At 45.9% G+C, this 22,850-nt stretch overlaps 1 protein-coding gene and 1 pseudogene across 18 annotated transcripts in view; both read right to left on the bottom strand.

The window, feature by feature from the left end:
- Window positions 1–14,172, bottom strand: part of CDC14B (cell division cycle 14B) — a 59,221-nt gene extending 45,049 nt beyond the window's left edge. For 14 of the 18 annotated variants that reach the window (XR_014787735.1, XR_014787738.1, XR_014787734.1 and 11 more), the window contains exon 1: window positions 13,786–14,172. Coding sequence is in view for 12 of the 18 variants with exons in the window: in XM_084834088.1 (XP_084690214.1) it covers window positions 13,786–13,963 (178 nt within the window). In the remaining 6 variants the exon portion in view is untranslated. Of the gene's footprint in view, window positions 1–1,592; window positions 10,792–13,785 lie in introns of those variants that run through there. The other 4 variants (XR_014787740.1, XM_084834082.1, XM_084834087.1 and 1 more) reach the window with 4 other exon arrangements.
- Window positions 14,173–19,465: 5,293 nt separating this feature from the next.
- LOC146352466 (zinc finger and BTB domain-containing protein 5-like) lies at window positions 19,466–21,158 on the bottom strand (annotated as a pseudogene).
- Window positions 21,159–22,850: the final 1,692 nt, after the last annotated feature.

The raw sequence follows: 22,850 nt of genomic DNA, 5'->3' as shown, positions 1-22,850 counted from the left end.
ATTATATAATCATGGAAATATAAATTATAAATCGCACATATGGGCTGTTTAATGCATCAGTTGAATTTTCTATGGTTGTCACTGATGTTTCATAGTTGAATCTTAGTATATAATTGCTTTAGCTGTTTACATTTTGTATGTTTTAATTTTGTTTTACATTGCCTTGAGTCTCTTTTGAGAAAGGCATCTAAAATACTGAATTAATAATAGTAATGGTTATTTTTGATACATTTTTGGTTTCTTAAGGAGGAAAAGAGTGGAGCGGGAAAGTCTGTCACACAGTTAAAAGTCTATCTAGGCCATAGCACAGGTCAAACTAGTGGTTTTGAAGACATAATTACTGCCCTTCTTTAATATGATGGAGGTAGTCTGAAATATAAACTAGGGGAGGAATGAGAAGTGGAAACGTTTTCTTAAGTTCTTTTTTCAAAGCAAAGCAGCCTTTATTTTTCACATCATTCTCTTGATCAAAGTAAACAGAACTCTGAATGTTTCCAAATAAAATAGTTTCTAACAATAACATGACAGTTTGTAGGGTGCCATAAGTTTCTTTGTTATATTTCTAAACCAACTTATCTAATACCCTACTGCTAAAACTTTTCCCCCGCAAGTCCTAGCGATTTCTAATGGGTCTTACTTCCAAGTAAACATGCATTAGGGCAGAGCCTTGCAGCACAATCCTAAGCATGATAGGATATACAGATTTTATTATGATCACAGCACAGCACATAAAATGTAATCATAAGCAAGTTTACTCAGAAGAGTCACAGCCTTAAGCTATGCATCCCAGCCATAGAACATGGATGTCCTACTGAAATCAATGGAATTTACATGGCTAGTTGCAAGTCATATTCTTAAATTCACCCGTTTTGTCCTGTTGTGGTCCATATTTTATTTCAATTGTTAAGGAGCATTGCACCTACAGGGCTGTTCATGTTGTGTGTGTGCATGTGCGGCAAATACGATCTGCGCGTACACACACACGTTCAACCACTGCAAACCTGCAATTCACAGAACTTGGTTAACCAACCCACCACCACATCGACAATTCATTTCTACTTACTCTAAAGATTGAAATGGCTTACAGATTGAGCTCTGTCAAAGAAAGAAAAAGCAATGGCCGTTCTTCAGCCAAAGTTCCTTTGTTATGCGACAAACTTGCTGGCGGGGGTGGGTGGGTGGACAGCTGGTGTTTTTTGTTTTATCCTTATCAACTTCCAGCTACCAAAATATAAAAAGGGCGTGAAACGGGTGCAAAAAACAAACGAAACAGCCCAGGTGACAGGCTACCTCGGGTCTCGCACACACGCAGAAAACTTCTGCCTGGGAAGATGCTGCTAGAATGACTCTTGTACGGGCACAATCTTAATCGAAGTTTAGGCGGGGAAAAAGTCTTACAACTCCCAGCATCCCCCAGCCAGCCATGGGAGTTGTAGGACCTTTTCCCCTGTCTAAACTTGCATGAGGATGGCGCCTGAAAGGACCGAAAGAGGCGACCAGGAACATAAAAGCGCAACTCGAAAACAGCGTTTTCTCCTCCTCTCTTCCGCCCCACCACGTATGACCAGTTTAAAACTCCGTCTTTTCCTCACCTCTGACCACCTCCACGCACAGGCGCAAGTCCTTCCCGGCGTTCATTGTTTACAAACATTTAAGCCCAGAGCCTCCGGGGCTGGGCGAGGAGGGCCAGGGCAGCTGGAAATGGCTGCAGCCGCAGGAGGGTCCTCCCCTCTCCGGAGTTCAGCGAGAAAGTTTTTTTCCCTCCCCCTCCCGCCGCCTCCAACACGCCGGGAGGCGCTTCCTTCGCCCCAAGGGGCGCACCAGAAGGCGGCGCGGCCCGAAAAAGCGCCGCCGCCGCCGCCGCTATCCACTCGCACGGGTGGTTTCCCCCCGGGTCTTCGCCGCTCCTACGGCACACAAGCGAGCCCCGAGCTGGTGGTTGCCGCTGCCGCCCAAATTTGCAGACGCCCGAGCGGTATATTTTCGCTGAAAGGTGGCCTCCGACCCCGGGCAGGCCGAGCTGAAAGAAAGAGCGAGCGCGCTGAAGCTCCAGCCCGTCGCCTGAGAGGCTCGCCTCCTACTGCTGCAGCCCGGACGGGCTCCTTCAGTTACTGCCGCCGTCAGCGCAGCCCCCTTCCGTCAATAAAGCGGCTTTCGAGGCCTCCACGCCGAGGGGCTGCCATTGGCTGGCGAGCGGGGTAGAGACAGCCGGCCCCGCCCGCCAGCTGCTCTCCCGAGACAGCCACCCCGCGCATTCCAGGGCGCGGAGCGGCCCTTCCCTGGCCCAGAAAGCTCCGGGGAACCTCGGCCCAGGCCTCTGGCGACACAACTTGAACGCTGGTCCAGCCCCTGCCACGCCAAGCCCATTCCTTGGCAGCGGCCGCCTCGTGTCTTCTTCCCCGCCGCCTGAGGGCAACGCGCCATTGTTGCCAAGCGTCAAGACGCTGAGCAGAAACATCTCGACTCTCTGGGAAGTAGCCAGTGTTAGTCCTACTTAGAGTAGACCCACTGAAATTAATTGGACTTGCGTTACTCATGACTGACTTGAATCCCATTCATTTCAATGGGCTAACATTGGATACTACGCTCTCCACAAGCACCATTTTGGGCCAGGCTGTTGCAACACATCAGATTTTAAATGCCTCTGGAAAAAGCCACAGAAGAACAGGGTGCAAGCTTCTCTCTGGAGCCCGTGCGCGCGCGCACACACTTTCTCTTCGTGGTTTTGTTAGCTACACTAAGCAGCCACGCTAATCTCAAAAATTGGGCAGCCATTATGGAAACCAAGGCTGGTCCAAGGCATTTTTTTCCCCTAAGCACAAGACAGCTCCCCCACCCTCATTCCGTATACAGAAACTGATCAGAGTGTCCACTGAATCTTATTTTGACACTGGTAAATGCACAGCATCCTCCTGAGGGCAGGGGGTGCTGGGAAGCCCACACTGCTCTGCTAACATTTAGCATCTCCCTCAAAGGCAAATGCAAGGATAACTTTCTAGCATGTTTACAGTTGCAGCCTGCACTGGAACTCTCCTCTTATTAGCTCCCTAGGCAGCCTTAGGCAAGCCACTCTCTCAGCCTCAGCCCCCTTCTGCAAAATGGGGATAACAATTCTGATCTAATTTACAGGGCTCCTGTAAGCATTACTAGATTAAAAATGTGAAGTGCTTTGGATTATGTCCTCATAATCTCTTTGGCACCATGAAGTTTATAAAGTACTGTGCAAACCTCAGTTTTATGGTGTACATATCTAATGTTCCCATTTTAATGTGAGAGAAATTAGAGGAAGTAATTTGCCGTAGGCACCAGGCCTGAGTTGGGATTAGAACTAGGGTCCAATTCCAGCTCTGTCCTCTGTTGGGATTAGAACTTGTGTCCAATTCCAACACGCTGTTCTCTAGCCATAATAGCTCTCATAAGTGGATTGCTTTCCCATGAACAAGACTCCCATCTGTGGATCTCCAATAATGACAAAAGGGGGAAATTATAATGCACTCTCACATTTACTGTGCATGGATATCCCTGGAAACGGAACTGCACACAGTAGTAATTCCACAACTGAAAAATATAACGTGCCATGCTTGATTTTGCTCTCCACTGACCACTTCAGTCTGAAGATTGATTCATCACATCCTGAGTGTGAAAAAACATACAAAGAAGTATGCTGAACCAAGATGTGGCAAATTGTGATCTCAACATGAGACAAAGCATTCAGAATCCCTTTTCCCTGAGTCTTGTGCCAATTTAAGGACTAAGAAATTGGAGTCCACTTCATCAGATGTATGAAGTGATATGCTGAGTTTCTAGTATATATACACACGGCTGAGGGGGAGGGTGTGGATTTTAAAGAGTGAGACCAAAGGGAAATGAAATGCAGAAAGTACAGACAGTGGTCATTACCTTATTAACAGTGGTTATTCATGAAACAGTTGTTGGGTGGTAAACATCCCCTTTAAATCACACATGTAATTTGATTTTATTTTTTTTAAGGCTTTGTCCCTGTTCAAGCCACACTGCAGCTCTGCTCACAGAACTTTGCGTTGTGAGAATAGGTACTAATGATCGGAGTATCATTAACTGTCATCAACATCTGCCCAGATCTACTTAATCTTTGGGGAGAGGCGTATGTTTTTATTCCATTTGGCGTGGCAGAGAAGGAAAACATCTGAGAGGTCCCAGTTCTCAAAAAGCCTATTTAGAATTACATTTTTAAGTTGTCTTCACTTTCTGCATAATGTTTTCCTGTACTTCTCACCATTTTGACCCTTCGACGGGCAGCAAACTATGAGTACAAGAAAAACATTGCACATTTATTCACTTAGAAGCTGAGGGCTCCCTTCCTACCCAGCAAGTGGAAGTGTGTAGTATTATGAAGTAAGTAATAGCACATTTAAGAAGCTAATTGTAGGGTGTGGAGGTGTTGTTTCAGAGTGCTAACTTTTAAGGAATGCTGATGGCTGAATATTTTTACAATTCTTTACCATGCCTATTACTATAAAAGAAACTCAGTGTTGAAATAATAACAAAACAAAAACACCAACCCTACAGGAATAGATGCGTCCACAATGAACACAGGTCAGTTGCAAAGGCCAAATCAGAAGTGGACACTTATGTGCAGGAAGAATTCTAAGTTTGCCGTTGTTCAGATATTAGGTATTTGTTTTAACAGGCTAACTGCAACATCACTCCTCCCAGCCTGAAAAGGAATGTCAGGGTGGGGCAGCTTTGTGTGCAGCTGCAGGGGGAGGTGAGACGCGTGCCAGGGATGATGGCTGGGAACATGCTAGGTGCCATGGCTGGACATGTGAGCTTATTGCAGGGCTGGCCAACCATGGGGAAAAAACTGTCAGAGACTATATAAAACTTGGTCCGGCCCTTCCCTGTGCAGTTTCTTTCAGTCTTGGCAGGAGCAGCTTGAGACTACAAGATGGAGCAGACAGGGATGTCAGATTGAGCAGGGGATGTGTGGAGGAAATGGCATCTCCATCGCTGCAGCCTGACTTTTAAAAACACACACACAAAGAATGGGGAAGGGACTAGGAACAACCTTTCCCTTCCAGGCACCAAAAGCTCAGGGGCTGGTGAGGTTTCAGGCCTTTGGGCCCAGTACACCACAACAGGCACTTCCGAGGCCTACGACTGCCAGCCATCAGCAGCCCCTATTTGTAGTGGACACGCTGGGAAGTGGTTGGGGCTCAGGCCCAGGGATCCTCCGGCGGCCCTTTAAGGTACCCATATAACGTCTGTCACAGGTATTAGACATGTCAGGCCCAATGGACCTTTGTAACAGGTGTGTGCTAACACCAGCTCCAGTTGATGAGTCTTCCTGGTGGTTATTTAATGTGTAACCTGCCTTTCCACTAAAAAACATTACAGTCTTTAGAACAGGGTTTGTTGGGCCTTCGGCACATTTGGCATTTTGAACAAGTGCCCTGGGCACCACCACAAATTAGATGCTGTAGTGGGGTGGAAGGCCAATCTCAAAAATGTTAGGAGTGCCTCCCCACACCTTGTTTGTGTATGTGCACGAATGTGCACCCTGTGCGTATGCTACTCTATGGCTTCTCTCTTTCTCTCTCACACACACTCACTGGCTCTTTTCTCTCTTTCCTTCTCTTTCTTTCTCTGGCTCTCCTTCCTTCTTCTCCCTCCCCCTCCCCCTGGCTCCTCTTTTCTTCTCTCTCTCTGCCCCCCTGCAGGTCTTCCCTCCCTCCTTCTGTCTCTCTGGCTCCCCAGCCTCTCTCTGGCTCCCCTCTCTCTCTGGGTCTCCCCCCCCCGCTCCTTCTGTCTCTCTGGCTCCCCCCCCTCTCTCTGGCTCCCCTCTCTCTCTGGGTCTCCCCCCCCGCTCCTTCTGTCTCTCTGGCTCCCCCCCCTCTCTCTGGCTCCCCTCTCTCTCTGGGTCTCCCCCCCCCGCTCCTTCTGTCTCTCTGGCTCCCCCCCCCTCTCTGGGTCTTCCCCCCTCCTTCTGTCTCTCTGGCTCCCCCCCCCCTCTGGCTCGCTCGCTCGCTCTTTCTTTCTTTCTCTCTCTCTCTCTCTCTCTCTCTCTCTCTCTCTCTCTTTCTTTCTTTCTTTCTCTCTTCCCATCCCCATGCAAGTGAATGGAGCAATGGGCAAGAAAAAAAAAATGGCTGAACGTTGGCTAGAGAGGGAATGAAGGTCACCCACTGCCAAGGACCCTGTTGCCCCAAGTGTCCTTGGTGAGGGGTGACCTTGACCCCTTCAGACATTTTTGGCAAGGAAGACCCCCCCCCTCCATAAAAGACAGGAAAAATAGCTTGGTGAGTACCTCAGTCTGGCCTTTTGGGTGCACTGGCACCTGCACACACCATATTGGGCACTCCTGTCTTAGAAGCTCTCTAGTCCAGAGGTTCTGAAACTTTCTTTCCCCAGGGCCCCCCTGAGAGCTCAAAATTACTGGGCCCACCAGTCACAAAATGGCTGTCAGACACTGCCCAGGACAGGAGCTACATAGCTCATCCCAGGATTTATCATATGCTTTGAATAATCTTTAAAGGAGTGACTGCATCAAAATCTGAGGTGAGGGGAAAATATTTTCATCTCCAAAGTGGCTTGAAGGTGTTCATCCTAGACTGGGGGAATGGGGGGAGGAAACTAAGCACACACTTGCCCCTGCTCCCAGTGGTATGAAAAAGCAGAAAATAAAATGAGAAAGGCATTGGGCCAGATGTAATAGGAGTTGCCTTAGACTTGCAACTCAGGGCTGTGGGAGCAGGGAACGGAACTCCTCCAGGGATTTTTGATATGAAACATTCAGGAGCTGTGGCACTCCTGTGATGGGATGTCGACAAACCCCCTTTAACAGAAATTGATATGTAGCAGGAAAGATGGAAGAGGACAATCCTGCCTACACCAGTTGATTTGCCTGCTCTTAGTTTTGTTTGGCTGCAAATCCCATTTGTGTAATGTTAACTGAAATTGTGGCCGTAGTTCTATCCAGTACTGTGTGTCTTCTTGCCTCTTATTCCGGGTGTGAGTACAAATTGCTGCAACTTGTTTACCATATTTTTTTTTATATAGCTCACCATATCCTAAGGCAAAGGCTGGGTACCGTTGCTATCTCTTTCATCTTCACAACAGTCTCCCTAATGACAATGACATCACTATTCCTATTTCACAGATTCAAGATGACTTACCCAAGTACGTTGTTCTCAAGTCACATCACGCTACTCATTTGTTCTGTGTTAATGTTATATATAAAAAATTAGCGGCTTTAATCTAGGGATAGGCAATTGGTGACCCTCCAGAAGTTTTAGCCTACAACTTCCATCAGCCCTAGCCAACATAGGCAATGGTGAGGGATGATGGGAGTTGTAGGCCAAAATATCTGGAGGGTCACAAGTTGCTCACCTTTAGTGCCTTTTCTGAAGTGTAGCTGTAAGGTACAGTGTTTGTGGGAACTAAATATCACAGTATTCATTAAAAAGGTATAAAACCCCTGCCCTTTACCCTTTAAGCTTAAGATACATTCTACTTCCTTACTATAATAGATCATAAGTCAATAAAAACAACACTCCATGTTTAACTAGGTACTCCTCCATTTCACAACCTCCTATAGCTGCCTCTCTAAGTCCTTTAACTTCACTACATATTAAGGGAGAGTTCCACCTACTGTCTCTTGTACCTTTGAGACTTCAGCACTTTCATACATCAGTTGACAGTGTTTACAGAGTAACAGCTGCAGTTAGAGTGACTAATGTGTGTCATGAGAAAGCTTTGCAGCAATCAGAACAGACACCTGCAGAGCAATATCCTTGACTTATGAAACACTTTGTATTAAGTAAATACCCACAAATGGGAAACGTTCACTGACCAATGTAAATTAGGCTTAATCCTACGCACAGTTACTGGGGAGTAAACCCAAATGAGCATATGGGACTTCTTTCTGGGTTAATATGCCTAGGACTGGGCTCCATGCTTTTTGGGGTCAGGATGGGGAAGGGAAACAAGTCTATCTCCAGGTGATAAAAAGACTTCTTAGTACTTAGCTCCTTGGGGGAAAGATCACCATCAGCTCACTTGCAAGTTTAGCTAGAATATACTGATGTCTTCCTCTTTGCATTACTAGATTGTCTTTGCCTGACCCATACACATGCTTAGAAGCAGTTTCATTGTGCTGTAAAGAGCCCCATCAGCTGCAATATATCCCAACATTCCATGCCCTCCCTTGCTCAAGTTTCCAGCCCCTTGCAACCCAGTGCTTTCTTTCTTTTTTTTTTTAAGGTCAGTAGAAAACTTTCCACTGATGTCAGCAAACTGATGCTTCTTTTGCACTTGAAGTATTTAAAGGGAGGCTCTCAAATCATGGCCTGCAGCAGCTTGTCTCCAGGTCCAGAATGCTGTGCCACCAGCATTCTGGACCCTCAGCAAACCAGGCAGATTTGTCTCTGTGGATAAAATGTCCTCTAGGTCAGTGGTGGGCAGAAGGTAGATCACCAGATGTTTTGAACCTCAACTCCCAGAAGCCCCTGACACCATAACCAAATGGTCAGGAATGCTGGGAGTTGAACTCCAAAACACCTATCTACTTTCTGCCCATTCCTGCTCTAGGCTGCAGTTCCAGCCTGAATATTGTCAGCTGACCCAACAAACCTATTGGGGACACACCAAGCCTTTGCATCCAAGTCAGCTTCTAGTTTGAGCAACTCACCTTGCTTCACCCAGTCTGCTCCAGAAACTGGCCCCCAATCTGACTTTGACCACATCATTTGTCTCTGGCCATTTTGATCCTCATTTGCACACCAGAATGAGACCAACAGCTGCAGCCTGTCTCCTACTATAAATGTAGGGGATTAAATCCAATGTCATGCAAGTAGACTTCTGCTCACACAACAGGACTTTCACTTGTTCTCCTTCTCCCTGCAGCTCCCCATCCACCCCACAACTCTGCTCGAGGGGGGAGGGGGGAGGGGGGAGGGGATGCTTCTGCCAGTGGTTTCCATTCTACTGGCTGTTAGCCAGGTTTGGATACAATCCAGGGAGTTCAGACAACATCCGTCACACACCCCACCAGCTGCATTCTGTGTGTCATCTGAACTCCACTGAACTCAATGGAATTTATTTCTGAGTAGGCATGTATAGGATTGTGCTGTTAACCTCAAACTGTCATGGATGGTGTCATTAGAAAGGCTGTATAAAGCTATTTTAAAGACATTCCCTCTATAGGTTAAAAAAGGGAGGCATGCAAAATATATACAGTGAGGCACAGAAATGCAAAGCCTGCTTGTAAGAATGAAACAAGATAGTGTAAATAATAGTTGTAAATTAACATGGTTTAGTGGTCAAATCTGCACCATTGTTCAGAAAATATGAAAAAGTTTCAATGGGAAATTTGATTTAAATTTGTGATTTAAAACAACTTTTTTTCTTGCTTATTTAAATCATGAATTAAATCACTGATCTAAATTGACTCAATTTACTGCTAGCTATGTATTGTGGCCTGCCAAATGTTTTACCACACATACATTTTGTTGTTGTTACCTTCATTTCTTCTCTCTCTTTTTGCAGTTTGAGCAAATGGGGCTTACTGAGCCTCAGCTGGCTGCCATCCATGGCTAGTGCACTGCATCCAGCTTGATAAACCATAACTTATACAGGCTCATCACAGGATCAGAACCACATAATTAGTGGCTTTTTTTTCCAAAGGGACAAAGCCAGTTTAAGTATAAGTACTGTGTATTTGTGAATAATGCCACAAGTATAGCAAGTACAAATGTCTATATTTTTTTCATTTATTTAGGGTGCGATCCTATGTGGATAGGCCTCCTATCCAATGGAGGGCAGGAGAAGCACGGAGAGGATCATTCCCTCCACGCTTCTCCTGCCTTGCATTTGCGGTTAAACAGCTGATTTCAGCTGTCTAGCTGCAGGAAGGCAGAGCGGGGGAGGAGGCTGCCAGACGACACATAGGATGTGTCCTAACGGCATTTCTGCTTTCCCAGCCCCGGAATGCCCTGTTTTGGCTGCTCCACGCTCCTCTTCCAAGCACGGGGCTGTTCCGCACTACCTGCAAAGCAGCACAGGAGGGTGGGGGGAGGTCGGTTCTCCAGGAACCGACCTCGGAGCACAGGTTCCAAGGTTGGTTCCTGGAAACCCACAGCAAAGGGCTGGATGTGCTTGACCTGTTCTGATCTCAGCAGCTAGGCAGGGTCAGTCCTAGTTAGTACTTGGATGGGGAACCACCTGGGAATCAGGCTTCCTGCACTGAGCAGGTGTTTGGACTTGATGGTCTTGTAGGCCCCTTCCAACCCTATGATTCTATATCCTATGGCCACAGGATATAGAACTAGCGGCCATAGCATTGCTCCCTTATTTATTATTCACCATTTATGTAACACTATTTTTAACAGGCAAATATGTTTAAGAATTCTCTCCCACACTCCTCAGATCCCTTCAAAGCAAGTGATTACTATTACTCTTCTAGGGTTGGACAACTGACACTAAGAGAGACCTAACAAGGCCAAGTTACAACCTGAAAATCATTTTCTGAGGAGGGTTTTACACATTACTCAATGCCCTATGGGACTAATTACTAATTTAGGGCATCAAAAGCCTTACATGATTTTAAATACAAGGTTTAAAATTATGTTTTAAATAAGTAGTAAACAATGTGGTAGATGGTGCTACTTATAATTTTTACAATGTTTATATGTAGCACATCTGAATTAAATCACTGACTTCTGTCAAGTTTCCAGTTTTCTAATTTATATATTTCTTGAACTAATTTGTTCAAGAAATATAAACGAACGCTAATTTGTTTTTATAACAATTAAAACATACTGTTCATAACTGAGTTAAGTTTTTTTTTTATTACCAAGGCGTGTAATCCAAAACGTCTTGTTATGTAGCTCACAAGCCTTTTTGCACAAGAGCAGCAGTGTTGAACCTCTTTCAACTAAAGGGCCAAATTCCATTTTGGAGACGCTCTCGGGGGCGCATTCCAGTGATGGCTGAGGCCAGAGGACGCTTGGTCAAAGGCAAAAGCAGCGAGCCAAATATACAAAACAACTTTATACTTCAACTTAAAGCTCTTACTGCCAGCAACTAAGCTTTAGGATAGGCATTTCAACTTTTTAGAATGAGGAAAAAAACTGCACAGAAGCTGGCAAACCATTAGATGGTGAGGGAAACGGGGTGTGGCCATCTGGAGAACCCTAGATGGCCAGACTGGGAAGGCTGGCAGGCCAGAGTTGGCCCTGGGCCTGAAGTTCCCCACCCCTACACTAGAGAATGTATAGTAGCTTAGAGACAGAGAACTAACTGTAAAATTGGTTCTCTCTTACATAAGTACAAGGTCGAGCACTAACTTCAAAGCTAAGACCAAAATCATACTTGCAATTTAAACTGCTTTAATTATCACTTGAGAATCTTGACACGTAGGTCAAGGGTTGTTTTTTAAAAATCATGGGGTTGATACAGACAATCTTTCTCACCTCTTCCTCCTTGCTGCAGCTCCCCTGCTCCTACTGCCTTTGTGGACCTGTTATTGGAGGGAGAATCTACAGAAATTAAGAGCCCTATGTGTGACTGATGTTGCCCCTGTAGGCATTTGTGCCAAGAGTGCAAATGTCTGGAGGGGATGAAAGTCCGGAGGGGATGTCTATGAGCAAATACCTGGAAGGACAATGTCCCAGGAGCAACGTCAGGGGTGAGATGTGCACCGTGGCCCTGTTTGTGCTTTGAGGTAAGCAGGTTCAATAATGCCCAAATAGGGCTAAGGAGCCCCCTTTTGCGAGAGGATCTGTCTTCAACTCACAAAAGTAAACCCTTTGATCCACCCCAATGACTACACACCAGGGGTGGGGAACCATTTTTTGGTCCAATGGCCACATTCCCTTATACTAACCTTGTTAGAGATATATTTTATTTGTTTGTTTATTTCAATGGCAGTGGTCAAAACGAATGTGTGCTAGGCTACTCCCCCTCTCTCATACACACTCACCCACATCCATCCCCAAACACAGGACACACACCCATTCATACACACACACACATACACGAGACAAACATTCATAATATATACTCATTCTCACACCTAACACATGCACTCACACGTAGTGTAGACTTTAAACAGTCTGAATTCTTTTCACTCAGATGGTTGCTCTTCTGCCCCAACCTGTCATGCTGGATAGATGGAGAATCATCTATGACAGCCAGCTCACTACTATCTGTGCCTTACTTATTGATCAGCTTTCATTTTCCTTCAGCCCTTACCAGGAAATGTTATGTACTGTCTTAATGCACACAAAATTTATCTATGCAAACAGGATGGATAAAAATGAATGAATGACTTTTTAAATTTAAATTGAGATAATTAAAGGAATGCTTTACCATGTTTTAATAACTAAAGTACTACCTGAGCATTAATTTGTCTCCCTAAAACATGTAGCTATAACAAACAGTATTGTAGATTTTTTTTTGCAAAAGTATACTTCTTACATTTATGTATACACAATAAAACATTTAAACCTGAAAATACGCAGATTGAGAATTCTGTCCTAATTTCCAGGGCTGGAACACCTCTAAACTAGAAAAGAGCAGTTGCAGTCTATCACTGTTTACACAGATACGATGTCTAAAAGCTCAGAACTAGCACAAGAAACAGTGATACTTTCCACCACAAATCCAACAGTGAACAAATCCACCACAAATACAGCAGGGAATTTAGTGGCCAAGCAACCCAGATATCCTTTTGTTCATGATTTTGATGTCAAAAGAATTATGGATGCATAAAAGATACTTGCACAAACAGTAGCCAGGAAAACAAGCAGCCACTGAGCAGGCAATAAAAAGAAGCATTGTTTCCCTGCACTGGCATACCAACTCTGGAGAAGCAGCAATTTCTCGCAATGGCTCATAACGAGCAATAAGAGAAGGAACATCCCCGCCCCCTTCACCTTCATACAGGAGACATGGAACTATCCTCCAAAGTTTGATCAGTAATCTGGGCACAACAGAGGCAGAAATGTTTGATCCATTTGTATTTACAAGTCCCCCGTAGTCGCCCCCCGTAGTCGCCAAAGCCCTTTTTTAAAACAACAACAACAACCCAGTAATTATTCGAATTGGTGATCAAAGGGATTAGAAACCCTTGCGTTTATTTAGATTTCAATCCAGCTTTAACTCCAAAGGCTCGCGGGCACCTAAAACGTTTGGAAACGGATAAAGCCCCCATACACAAACACACTTCCGATCCGGATCAGGCCCCCTACGCCTACTCTAGAGTAAAAATGAAAAAGAAACCAAAAGAAAGACGTAGCTGCGAGATGCGGATTTAAATTAATGTCTGTTTTGGCCCTAATAATCCAGACGCCTGACCCGTGCTTGTTGTGTATACATAGCCAACACGCGCGAGCCTCCACTGAAATGGACCTGCCACCATGGAAGCTCCACATCTGGGCAACCTAGGCAGCACTTCTTCACTTTGAGAACAACAAAGAGCCTTGTGGCACCGTAAAGACTACCGCGCTGCCGATGGCAGAAGCGTTCGTGGACCGCCACAGCCCAGCACTTCAGCAGATGCACGACTTTCAAGGAACTCGACGGCAATGCAGGAGGCTTGTTGACAAGTTTCGGGGATTGCGACTGGGGAGGAACTTGGTGGCTCATCCCGCCGGCCGCCGCCGCCGCCGCCTTCGTGCGGATTTGGGTCTGAGAAGGCTGCGCTCCCGCAGATCCCCCCCCAATATGTAAGCCCCACAGGACCCCCCCCCCGCCACTCAGGCTTTGCTGGCGTCGATCCCGGCCGCCGCCGGCGCCCCTCCTCACCTGTGATCTGGAGGCAGACCTCGCGCCGGAGGGGCCGCGGGGCTTGCTCCTCCGCCTCGCCCACCAGCGGCAGCGTGGCGGAGCTGCGAGTCTTCTTGACCGCCGGCGGCGGCGTGGCGGGCAGAGTGGCCGGGGCCGAGTATCGCCGGCCCCCCGCCGCCGAGGTCTTCCGCTTCATGGCGGCGGCGGCAGCGGAGGAGGAAGCGGCGGCAGGGCGCCCGGGCTCATCCCCGCCGCTTCCCCCCCGGCAGGGGTCCAGGCAGCCCAAGGGGAGCAGCAGCAGGAGCAGAACGGGGCGGGGAGGCTGCGGTGGCTTTTCCCCAGCGCCGCCCCCTGCCAGTGCCCAACCTGCCACTTGCCGCCGCCGCTCCCGCTCTCAGCCACCTCGCCCCTCCGCCCCTCCCGCTCGCCTCTCATTGGGCCGGGGCGGCGTGACGTCACAGTCGCCGAGCCCCTTCCCGGGTGATGTCATAGTGCTACTCCTGAACAACTGCGTCACGCGCAAGGGGGTGGAATATCGCTCCATCGGAGCACGGAAGCCTTCTACGTTCTCCCCTGCCCACCCGAGTAGCTCCTTCTCACAGGATGTTTTCCGTATGGACTAATCTAGAAAGGGCTTGGGGTTGGCGACCAGAGAATGGGAGATACGATAGGTCAGGCAGTATTGGATGGATGTAAGCTCTTTGCTGGCCAAAACCCATGCGAGTCATCAAGTTACATGGAATCTGCAGCCATCCAGATTTTCTTACTCAGAATCTTTCAGCTCTTGACATAAGACGTGCTCGACTGACTCTTCATGGAATAGGAAATAGCATAAAACTTCAAATGCATTTGAGGGAAGTTTCATATGTCACACACCTTAAAAACCCTTCCCCCTTGCCATACTTTGCCCTATTTTAATTGATACTCCATCTGTCATTTATCCCAACTTTGCCATCCCTTCTTTTCCCATTAATACATTATACTTTATGGGATGAATGCATATTTGTTGTCTGTAGTGGTTAAGAATTCCATCAGGCCTGTACAACATGTGACCCATCAAGCTAATACAGCATACAAGAGGGCCAATTAACCTATTTTTGCTTCCTGCCTGGGACAGCAAAAATAGGAGGGGTTAAGTTTTTGGCATAATTCATGGCTGGTGGGCTGCATTGGTGAGTCATTCCAGGTGTAGGCAGGAAGTACATTCAGTATTCATATAAAGGAGGTGGTGGTTGACATATAAGTCACTTCTATGGAGGAATTATGATTGTGAGGTTACTTTTGCATTGTACTTAGCTGGAAGAGGCACTGATTAGTGGATTCAGGGAAATTGTTGAGCTCCATAGTTGTAGCCAGATAAGAGCACTTAGCTATTTCATATCTTGTTTCAGCACATGCTATAGTAAGTTAAGTAAATCCTATATTTTAACTTTGAATTTCCAGTATATACATATTTTTGTGTTGGCTTATGTTGTACAACAGAACTTCTGGGGACTGGAACAATACTGAAAAAATGGGAATAGCTCTACAACAGCTGTAGTTTCTGTTGCTTAAAAGTATACTTGTTGCTGGTTACATTCTTTTAATAATGCCCTCAATCAATGCAATGAAAAAGTAGTTAGAAAATATATGATCCCTTGATCATAAACACAACCACGTGGAAGGAGCCCTCATCATTTCCATGGAGTTTGCACATTCCAGGCCTATGCACATATAAGGCATAGGCCTGGAATGTTAGGAGCTCTCCCCTAACCCCTACCCTACACCCCACTTTTTCTGAGCACACCAAAGTACACATGCTCTTCCTCCCTTTGTTTCCTTTTGGGATAAGTCTGCCATCTGCTGGATATTCAAATACTATAATTTCATTTCCTTTTCAAAGACCTATGTTTTTAAAACATAAAATTCCACAAGCACCGCTGTTTAAATCATAGAATCATAGAATGGTAGGGTTGGAAGGGGCCTACAAGACCATCGAGTCCAACCCCCTGCTCAGTGCAGGAATCCAGGGCAGAGCATCCTCAACAGATGGCTGTCCAGCCTCATCTTGAATGCCTCCAGTGCGGGGGAGACCACTACCTCCCTAGGTAAAAGAAAACTATGAAACACCTAGGAGACTTTGCTGTATTCAAAAGTATATACACACATACACATATCAGACAGTCTAAAAGTTACTTGCATTGGACTCAAGGTAAGCACCTTTATTACGCAGTGTTGTTGTTGTTGTTCAGTCGTTCAGTCGTGTCCGACCCTCCGTGACCCCATGGACCACAGCACGCCAGGCCCCCCTGTCCTGCGCTCTCTCCCGGAGCATGCTCAAGTTCATATTCATTGCATCGGTGATGCTATCTAGCCATCTCATCCTCTGCCGTCCCCTTCTCCTTTTGCCTTCAGTCTTTCCCAGCATCAGCGTCTTTTCCAGAGAGTTTTCTCTTCGCATTAGGTGGCCAAAATATTGGAGCTTCAGCTTCAGTATCTGTCCTTCCAGTGAGCACTCAGGGTTGATTTCCTTTAGGATGGACTGATTTGACCTCCTTGCAGTCCAGGGGACTCGTAACAGTCTTCTCCAGCACCACAGTTCGAAAGCATCGATTCTTCGGCGCTCAGCCTTCCTTATAGTCCAGCTCTCACAGCCATACATTACTACTGGGAAAACCATAGCTTTGATTATACGGACCTTTGTTGGCAAGGTGATGTCTCTGCTTCTGACTATGCTCTCTAAGTTTGCCATAGCTTTCCTCCCAAGGAGCAAGCATCTTTTAATTTCATGGCTACAGTCACTGCCTGTGGTGATCTTGGAGCCCAAGAAAGTAAAATCTGTCACTGTTTCCATTTCTTCCCCTTCTATATGCCAGGAAGTGATGGGGCCAGATGCCATGATCTTTGTTTTTTTTAATGTTGAGTTTCAAACCAGCTTTTGCACTCTCTTCTTTCACCCTCAACAAGAGGCTCTTTAGACCCTCTTCGCTTTCTGCCATTAGGGTGGTATCGTCTGCATATCGGAGGTTGTTGATAATTCTCCCAGCAATCTGAATTCCGACCTGTGATTCATCCAGCCCAGCGTTTCTCATGATGTACTCTGCATATAAGTTAAATAAGCAGGGTGACAATATGCAGCCTTGTCATACTCCTTTCCCAATTTTGAACCAATCGGTTGTTCCATGTCTGGTTCTTACTGTTGCTTCTTGACCCTCGTACAGGTTTCTCAGGAGACAGGTAAGGTGGTCTGGTACTCCCATCACTTTCAGAATTTGCCACAGTTTGTTGTGATCCACACAATCAAAGGCTTTAGCGTAGTCAGTGAAACAGAAATAGACGTTTTTCTGGAATTATCTTGCTTTCTCCATGATGCAGCGAATGTTGGCGATTTGATCTCTAGTTCCTCTGCCTCTTCGAAACCCAGCTTGTACTTCCGGTAGTTCTCGGTTCGCATACTGCTGAAGCCTAGCTTGTAGGATTTTGAGCATCACCTTGCTGGCATGTGAAATGAGCGCAGTTGTATGGTAGTTTGAGCACTCTTTGGCGTTGCCCTTCTTTGGAACTGGAATGTAAACTGACCTTTTCCAGTCTTGCGGCCATTGTTGAGTGTTCCAAATTTGTTGGCATATTGAATGCAGCACTTTAACAGCATCATCTTTTAGGATTTTAAATAGCTCAGCTGGAAGACTGTAATCTCCGCTAGCTTTGTTGTTACTAATGCTTCCTAAGGCCCACTTCACTCTTGAGGATGTCCGGCTCAAGTTCAGTGACCGCGCTATCATGGCTATCAGGGACATTCAGATCTTTCCTGTATAGTTCTTCTGTGTATTCTTTCCACCTCTTCTTAATCTCATCTGCTTCTGTTAGGTCCCTGCCTTCTTTGTCCTTTATCATGCCTGTCTTTGCACAAAACGTTCCCTTGAGATCTCCAATTTTCTTGAAAAGATCTCTAGTCTTTCCCATTCTGTTGTTTTCCTCGATTTCTTTGCATTGTTCATTTAAGAAGGCCTTCTTGTCTCTCCTTGCTATTCTCTGGAACTCTGCATTCAGTTGGATATATCTTCCCCTTTCTCCCTTGCTTTTCGCTTCCCTTCTTTCCTCAGCTACTTGTAAAGCCTCATCAGACAGCCACTGTGCTTTCTTGCATTTCTTTTTCTTTGGGATGGATTTCGTTGCTGCCTCCTGAACAATGTTACGGACCTCTGTCCATAGTTCCTCAGGCACTCTGTCTATCAGGTCTAATCCCTGAAATCTATTCCTCACCTCCACTGTATATTCAGAAAGGATATGATTTAGGTCATACCTGAATGGTTTAGTGGTTTTCCCTATGTTCTTCAATTTAAGCCGAAATTTTGCAACAAGAAGCTCATGATCTGAGCCACAGTCAGCTCCAGGTCTTGTTTTCACTGACTGTATAGAGCTTCTCCATCTTTGGCTGCAAAGGACATAATCAATCTGATTTCGATATTGACCATCCGGTGATGTCCATGTGTAGAGTCGCCTCTTGTGCTGTTGGAAAAGTGATTGCTATGATCAGCGTTTTCTCTTGGCAAAACTCGATTAGCTTTTGTCCTGCTTCATTTTGTACAGCAAGGCCATGCTTGCCTGTTATCCCGGTGATTTCTTGACTTCGTACTTTAGCATTCCAATCCCCTATGATGAAGAGGACATCTTTCTTTGGTGTTAGTTCTAGAAGGTGTTGTAGGTCTTCATAGAACCGATCAGCCTCAGCTTCTTTGGCATCAGTGGTTGGGGCATAGACTTGAATTACTGTGATGTTGAATGGTTTGCCTTGGATTCGTACTGAGATCATTCTATCATTTTTACGATTGTACCCCAGTACTGCTTTTCCCACCCTTTTGTTGACTATGAGTGCTACTCCATTTCTTCTAAGGGATTCTTGCCCACAATAGTAGATATGATGGTCACCTGAATTAAATTCGCCCATGCCTGTCCATTTTAGTTCGCTGATTCCCAAGATGTCGATGTTCAATCTTGCCATCTCATGTTTGACCACCTCCAGCTTACCTTGATTCATTGATCTGACATTCCAGGTTCCTAAACAATATTGTTCTTTACAGCATCGGATTTTCTTACGCAGTGTATGTTACTGTAAAACACCCAAAAGTACATTCAGAACCCCTAAAACTATGTTGATCTATAACACACTTCAAAAGCACTCTTGAGGTGCAAACGTGGTTTCATCTTCCAGATATGTAGTCTTTCACAATAAGGAGCTCTTAGTTATGTTGTTCCCATACTCCATGTAGCAACCTATTTTACAGATAAATGCTTTCACATCATTTTTTTTTTAGAAAAAATCATTACAGTGTTTGCAATTAGCTTCTCATTCTTGAAATGTGCTGGTTAATTATGTGTTAGTTACATTATTAGTTTTCTTGCAGCCCTTCTCCCTATTCACAAAGAACTAGCAATACTGAGGATTGTATATAATACATGCAGCCCAGTCCTAAGCATGTTTACTTCGAGGTAAATCCCAGGGTTCAATGGAGTTTACTCCCAAGTGTGCCTTGGACTGCTGCCTTAGTACTGCTTCTGTGACAAAGCAGGAGAATTTCAAAGCGCTTTAAAAAAGTTATTTAAGCCTCACAACACCCCCTGTGAGGTAGTTATAGTACTGGTATTAAAAAGAACTAAGCCTTTGTGTGTGTGTGTGTGTGTGTGTGTATGGCACAATCACACCACAAGTGTTCACCTCTTGCTTTCCATGCATTATTAAAATCTATTGGCATCATGGGACAGAGGGAAATAGTTAAAGCAAAGTGCTGGGTAGATTGCTGCTCTGCCAGAGTAGGCAAGTAGTTTTGGAATGTTTATACAAATGGCTTGACTGACTAAACCTCTTGCCACATTTTAAACAGGCATACGGCTTTCCCCCCCATATGCACACGGATGTGCTTCTTGCAGTCTGTTAAGGTCAGAAAAGTCTTGCAGCAGATTTTGCAGGCATATTTGCGAGCACCTTCTACTACCAGGATATAATGTTCAGATAAGGCCTTCTTACATTTTGAAAGGACATCAGCAGATGCTCTGGTCAGCTGTGGTGGTCCAGGTTGGGAAGAATGCCAATTTTCAAAAGAGGAAGTGGCCCCATTCATTAGCAGCTGAGAATTGGGAGCACTGTCCAGAATTTGAGAGCTCCTAACAGAGGTCACAACAGGCATTTTGGGAGCTATGCAATGATACCCAGGAAAGCTGTTGGCACCACCTCTCGAGCTCATGACTGCCCTTGATAATGAATGCAACCGTAAGCTGGATCTAGCGAAGTCCATCCCAAACTGCTCTGCTGCCCAGTAGCTAGAAGTCTGTACACAAGGAAGACCCATTACATCCTGCATAGGCCTAACAAAATGGGAGTCTGTGCTCTCATTGAATGGATTCCCTGCATGAGACACAGTAGCAGAGGAATGACCATTAGCAGGTTCAGATTCTGGGCTAATTAAGAAGCATCACCATCTATTCTGCAGGCACTGGTTGCATTGGAATGTCGTCCTCATTATTCTGGCCAGGACCAAAACTGCTGGCTCTGCTCTTATTCAGAAAATTTGAAATACTGAAGGTGGACTTATGTTCCAGGTTTGCTACTTCCATGATATGGATGTCTCCCACCCTGCCAGTACTAGACTGTGGATCAGAAAAGCTACGGTCACTACTCGCAGGGCTCAGTTCTATCTTTTCAGCATTTACTCCTCCCCCTCCCCCTTCCACTTCAACAGACTCACTCCCCTCTGCTTGGAAAGTCACATCACTCACTTCATCCTGAGGCTCTGGGGAACTCAAAGGCTCAGATCTCACGACTACCCTCACGTTTTCTTTTTCACTTAGTCCAACTTCAGGATTCTCACACAGAAAGTTGTTTTTTTACGAAGCAGTTTCCTGATCATAGCTAGTTTCAACTTGAGTTGCCTGTGATGCCATAGACATCTAAGAAATATTTCCCCCACTGTTGTCAGACTGGCTGGCCACTTAGGCATCTTCTTGGGTACTAAAGGACTGATCAAACATAATAGCATTATCTTCTTGGTTGTCAGTTACACCATCAGGCTTAGAATTGTCCACAATTTTCAGTGAGTCTGGGGAAACAAATTCATCTCGTGAATGAACCACAGTCTGTACACTCTCTGGAGTAACATCCGACATGATAAAATAATCTATGGTAGGTCTAATGCTCCAATCGATTACAGCAAAAACAAAAAGGAGTCTTGTGACATCTTAAATCTTAACATTGTGATATAATTCAGCCCACTTCATCAGGTGCATGAAATGGATCCTCAGTTGGGATTTGTAAGTATAGGAGGGGGAAGATAGAACGAGGGAGCATAAAAGGCAAGCAGTAGCCCGTGGAATTTTATGCAACCTTCAGACCTGAGACCATAAACAACAGCAGTCATTCGTGATACCACAATCTTCCCTGCTTTGCTAGGAAGCATAGCAAAGCAAGGGAGATTGTGCCATCACTAATTATTGGTGCTGTGGATGCCCACTTACAGCGGAGCTAATCTGGTATCTGCACCTTAGTTGCCTTTTTGAATGACATGTGCCAGACCGGGTCTCCTGGACCCATCTGTGGCTTTTGATACCATTCACCATGGTATCTTTCTTGATCAACTAGCTGTCTGGGGCCATTTTGTCCCAAAGGAGCCATTCCCATCAGTTCCAGCATCTGGTGCAGACTGTGGGACTACTGCTCTGTGCCATGGCACTGATGCTATGAAGTTCTGCAGGGCTCCGTTTTGTCCCCTGTGCTACATTTTTAACATCTATCTGAAACTGCTGAGTTAAGTCATCTGAGGATTTGAAGTGAAGTGTCATCAGTATGTGGATGACACCTGGCTCTATTTCCCCGTTTCTTCACATTCAGGTGTTTAACAACAATGGTCTAGATGAGGGCTAATAAACTGAAGCTCAATCAGTTTAAGATGGAAATACTGTTGCTAAGTCATCTGATCAGGGAGGTGGTTGTCTTCAAACTAAGTACTTCCTTTTCAAAATAAACATGAACTCCCATACCCAGTGTGATTCTGATCATGTCAGAAGTCCTACTAAGTGTCATGAGACTTGCTTCCTAGGAAGAGAGCTCAGGGATTGCTGCCTTACACTGATAAACAAGTCCAAAGCAGGTATCTTTTTAATGACTGCTACTGCGTTTAAATGCTTTTTAGGGTGCATTCGTATGTGGCTAGTCAGCGGCTAGACAGCCATAGGATACGTCGGTTTCCAGGAACCCCCCTCCCCCCTGGTGCTGCCTCATAGACAGCATGGAATAGCTCCACACTCGGAAGAGGAGCGGCAAAAATGGGGCATCCCTGGGGGCGTTCTGGGGCAGGGAAGGCAGAAATGCTGGTACAACACATCCAATGTGTCGTCCAGCAGCTGCTTCCCCTGCTCCGCCTTCCCACGGCTAGACAGCTGAAATCAGCTGTCTAGCTGCAAATGCAGGACAGCTGAAATGCGGAGGGGACGATCCCCTCTGCACTTCTCCTGCCCTGCATTGGATAAGCGGTTGCCTCCGAGTTCGGAGGCAGCCACCGATCCCAGTAGGATTGTTCCCTCCATGTGTTTAATGTCTTCAAAGGCTAATCCGAGGGTGCTCCTGCCCATTATGGTGTGAGGGGCGGCTAGCAGGGAAAGAACCTTTGTAGTACCCTGCCTCCCCCATCTCTGGAATGCCCTTCCCAGGAACATCAACCTGTTGTCTTCACTGCTTATATTTAGATGCCAGGTTAAGACCTTCCTCTTTAAGCAGGCAGTTGACCTTTAATTTGCTGCTTTATTATCTTTACCACTGGCTGCTCAATGTTTCTAATATTTTTAGGGCACAATCCTATGGAGATAGTTGTCAGCCTCCAAACTCTGAGACTGACAGCTATCCAATGCAGGGCGATCCTCGCCTCCATGCTCCAGCCACCCTGCATTTTTGGCTAGACAGGTGATTCCGCCTGTCTAGCAGGGGAGCTTTGGTGTGCAAAGCGGGGAAGCCACGTGGTGCTTAAGAAACTATATAATGCAGCTTCTCCTCCCCTCTCCACCCCAACGTACTACCCCCTTTTCCCCGTCTCCAAGTGCAGAGATGTTGCCGGAGC

The sequence above is a fragment of the Heloderma suspectum genome, chromosome 2 (assembly GCF_057233095.1).
Source record: "Heloderma suspectum isolate Gila_16-S chromosome 2, 16-S_ref, whole genome shotgun sequence".
Taxonomy (NCBI): Eukaryota; Metazoa; Chordata; class Lepidosauria; order Squamata; family Helodermatidae; genus Heloderma; species Heloderma suspectum.
The sequence above is the reverse complement of the archived record's forward strand: the minus strand, read 5'-3'. Positions and strand labels throughout refer to the sequence as shown.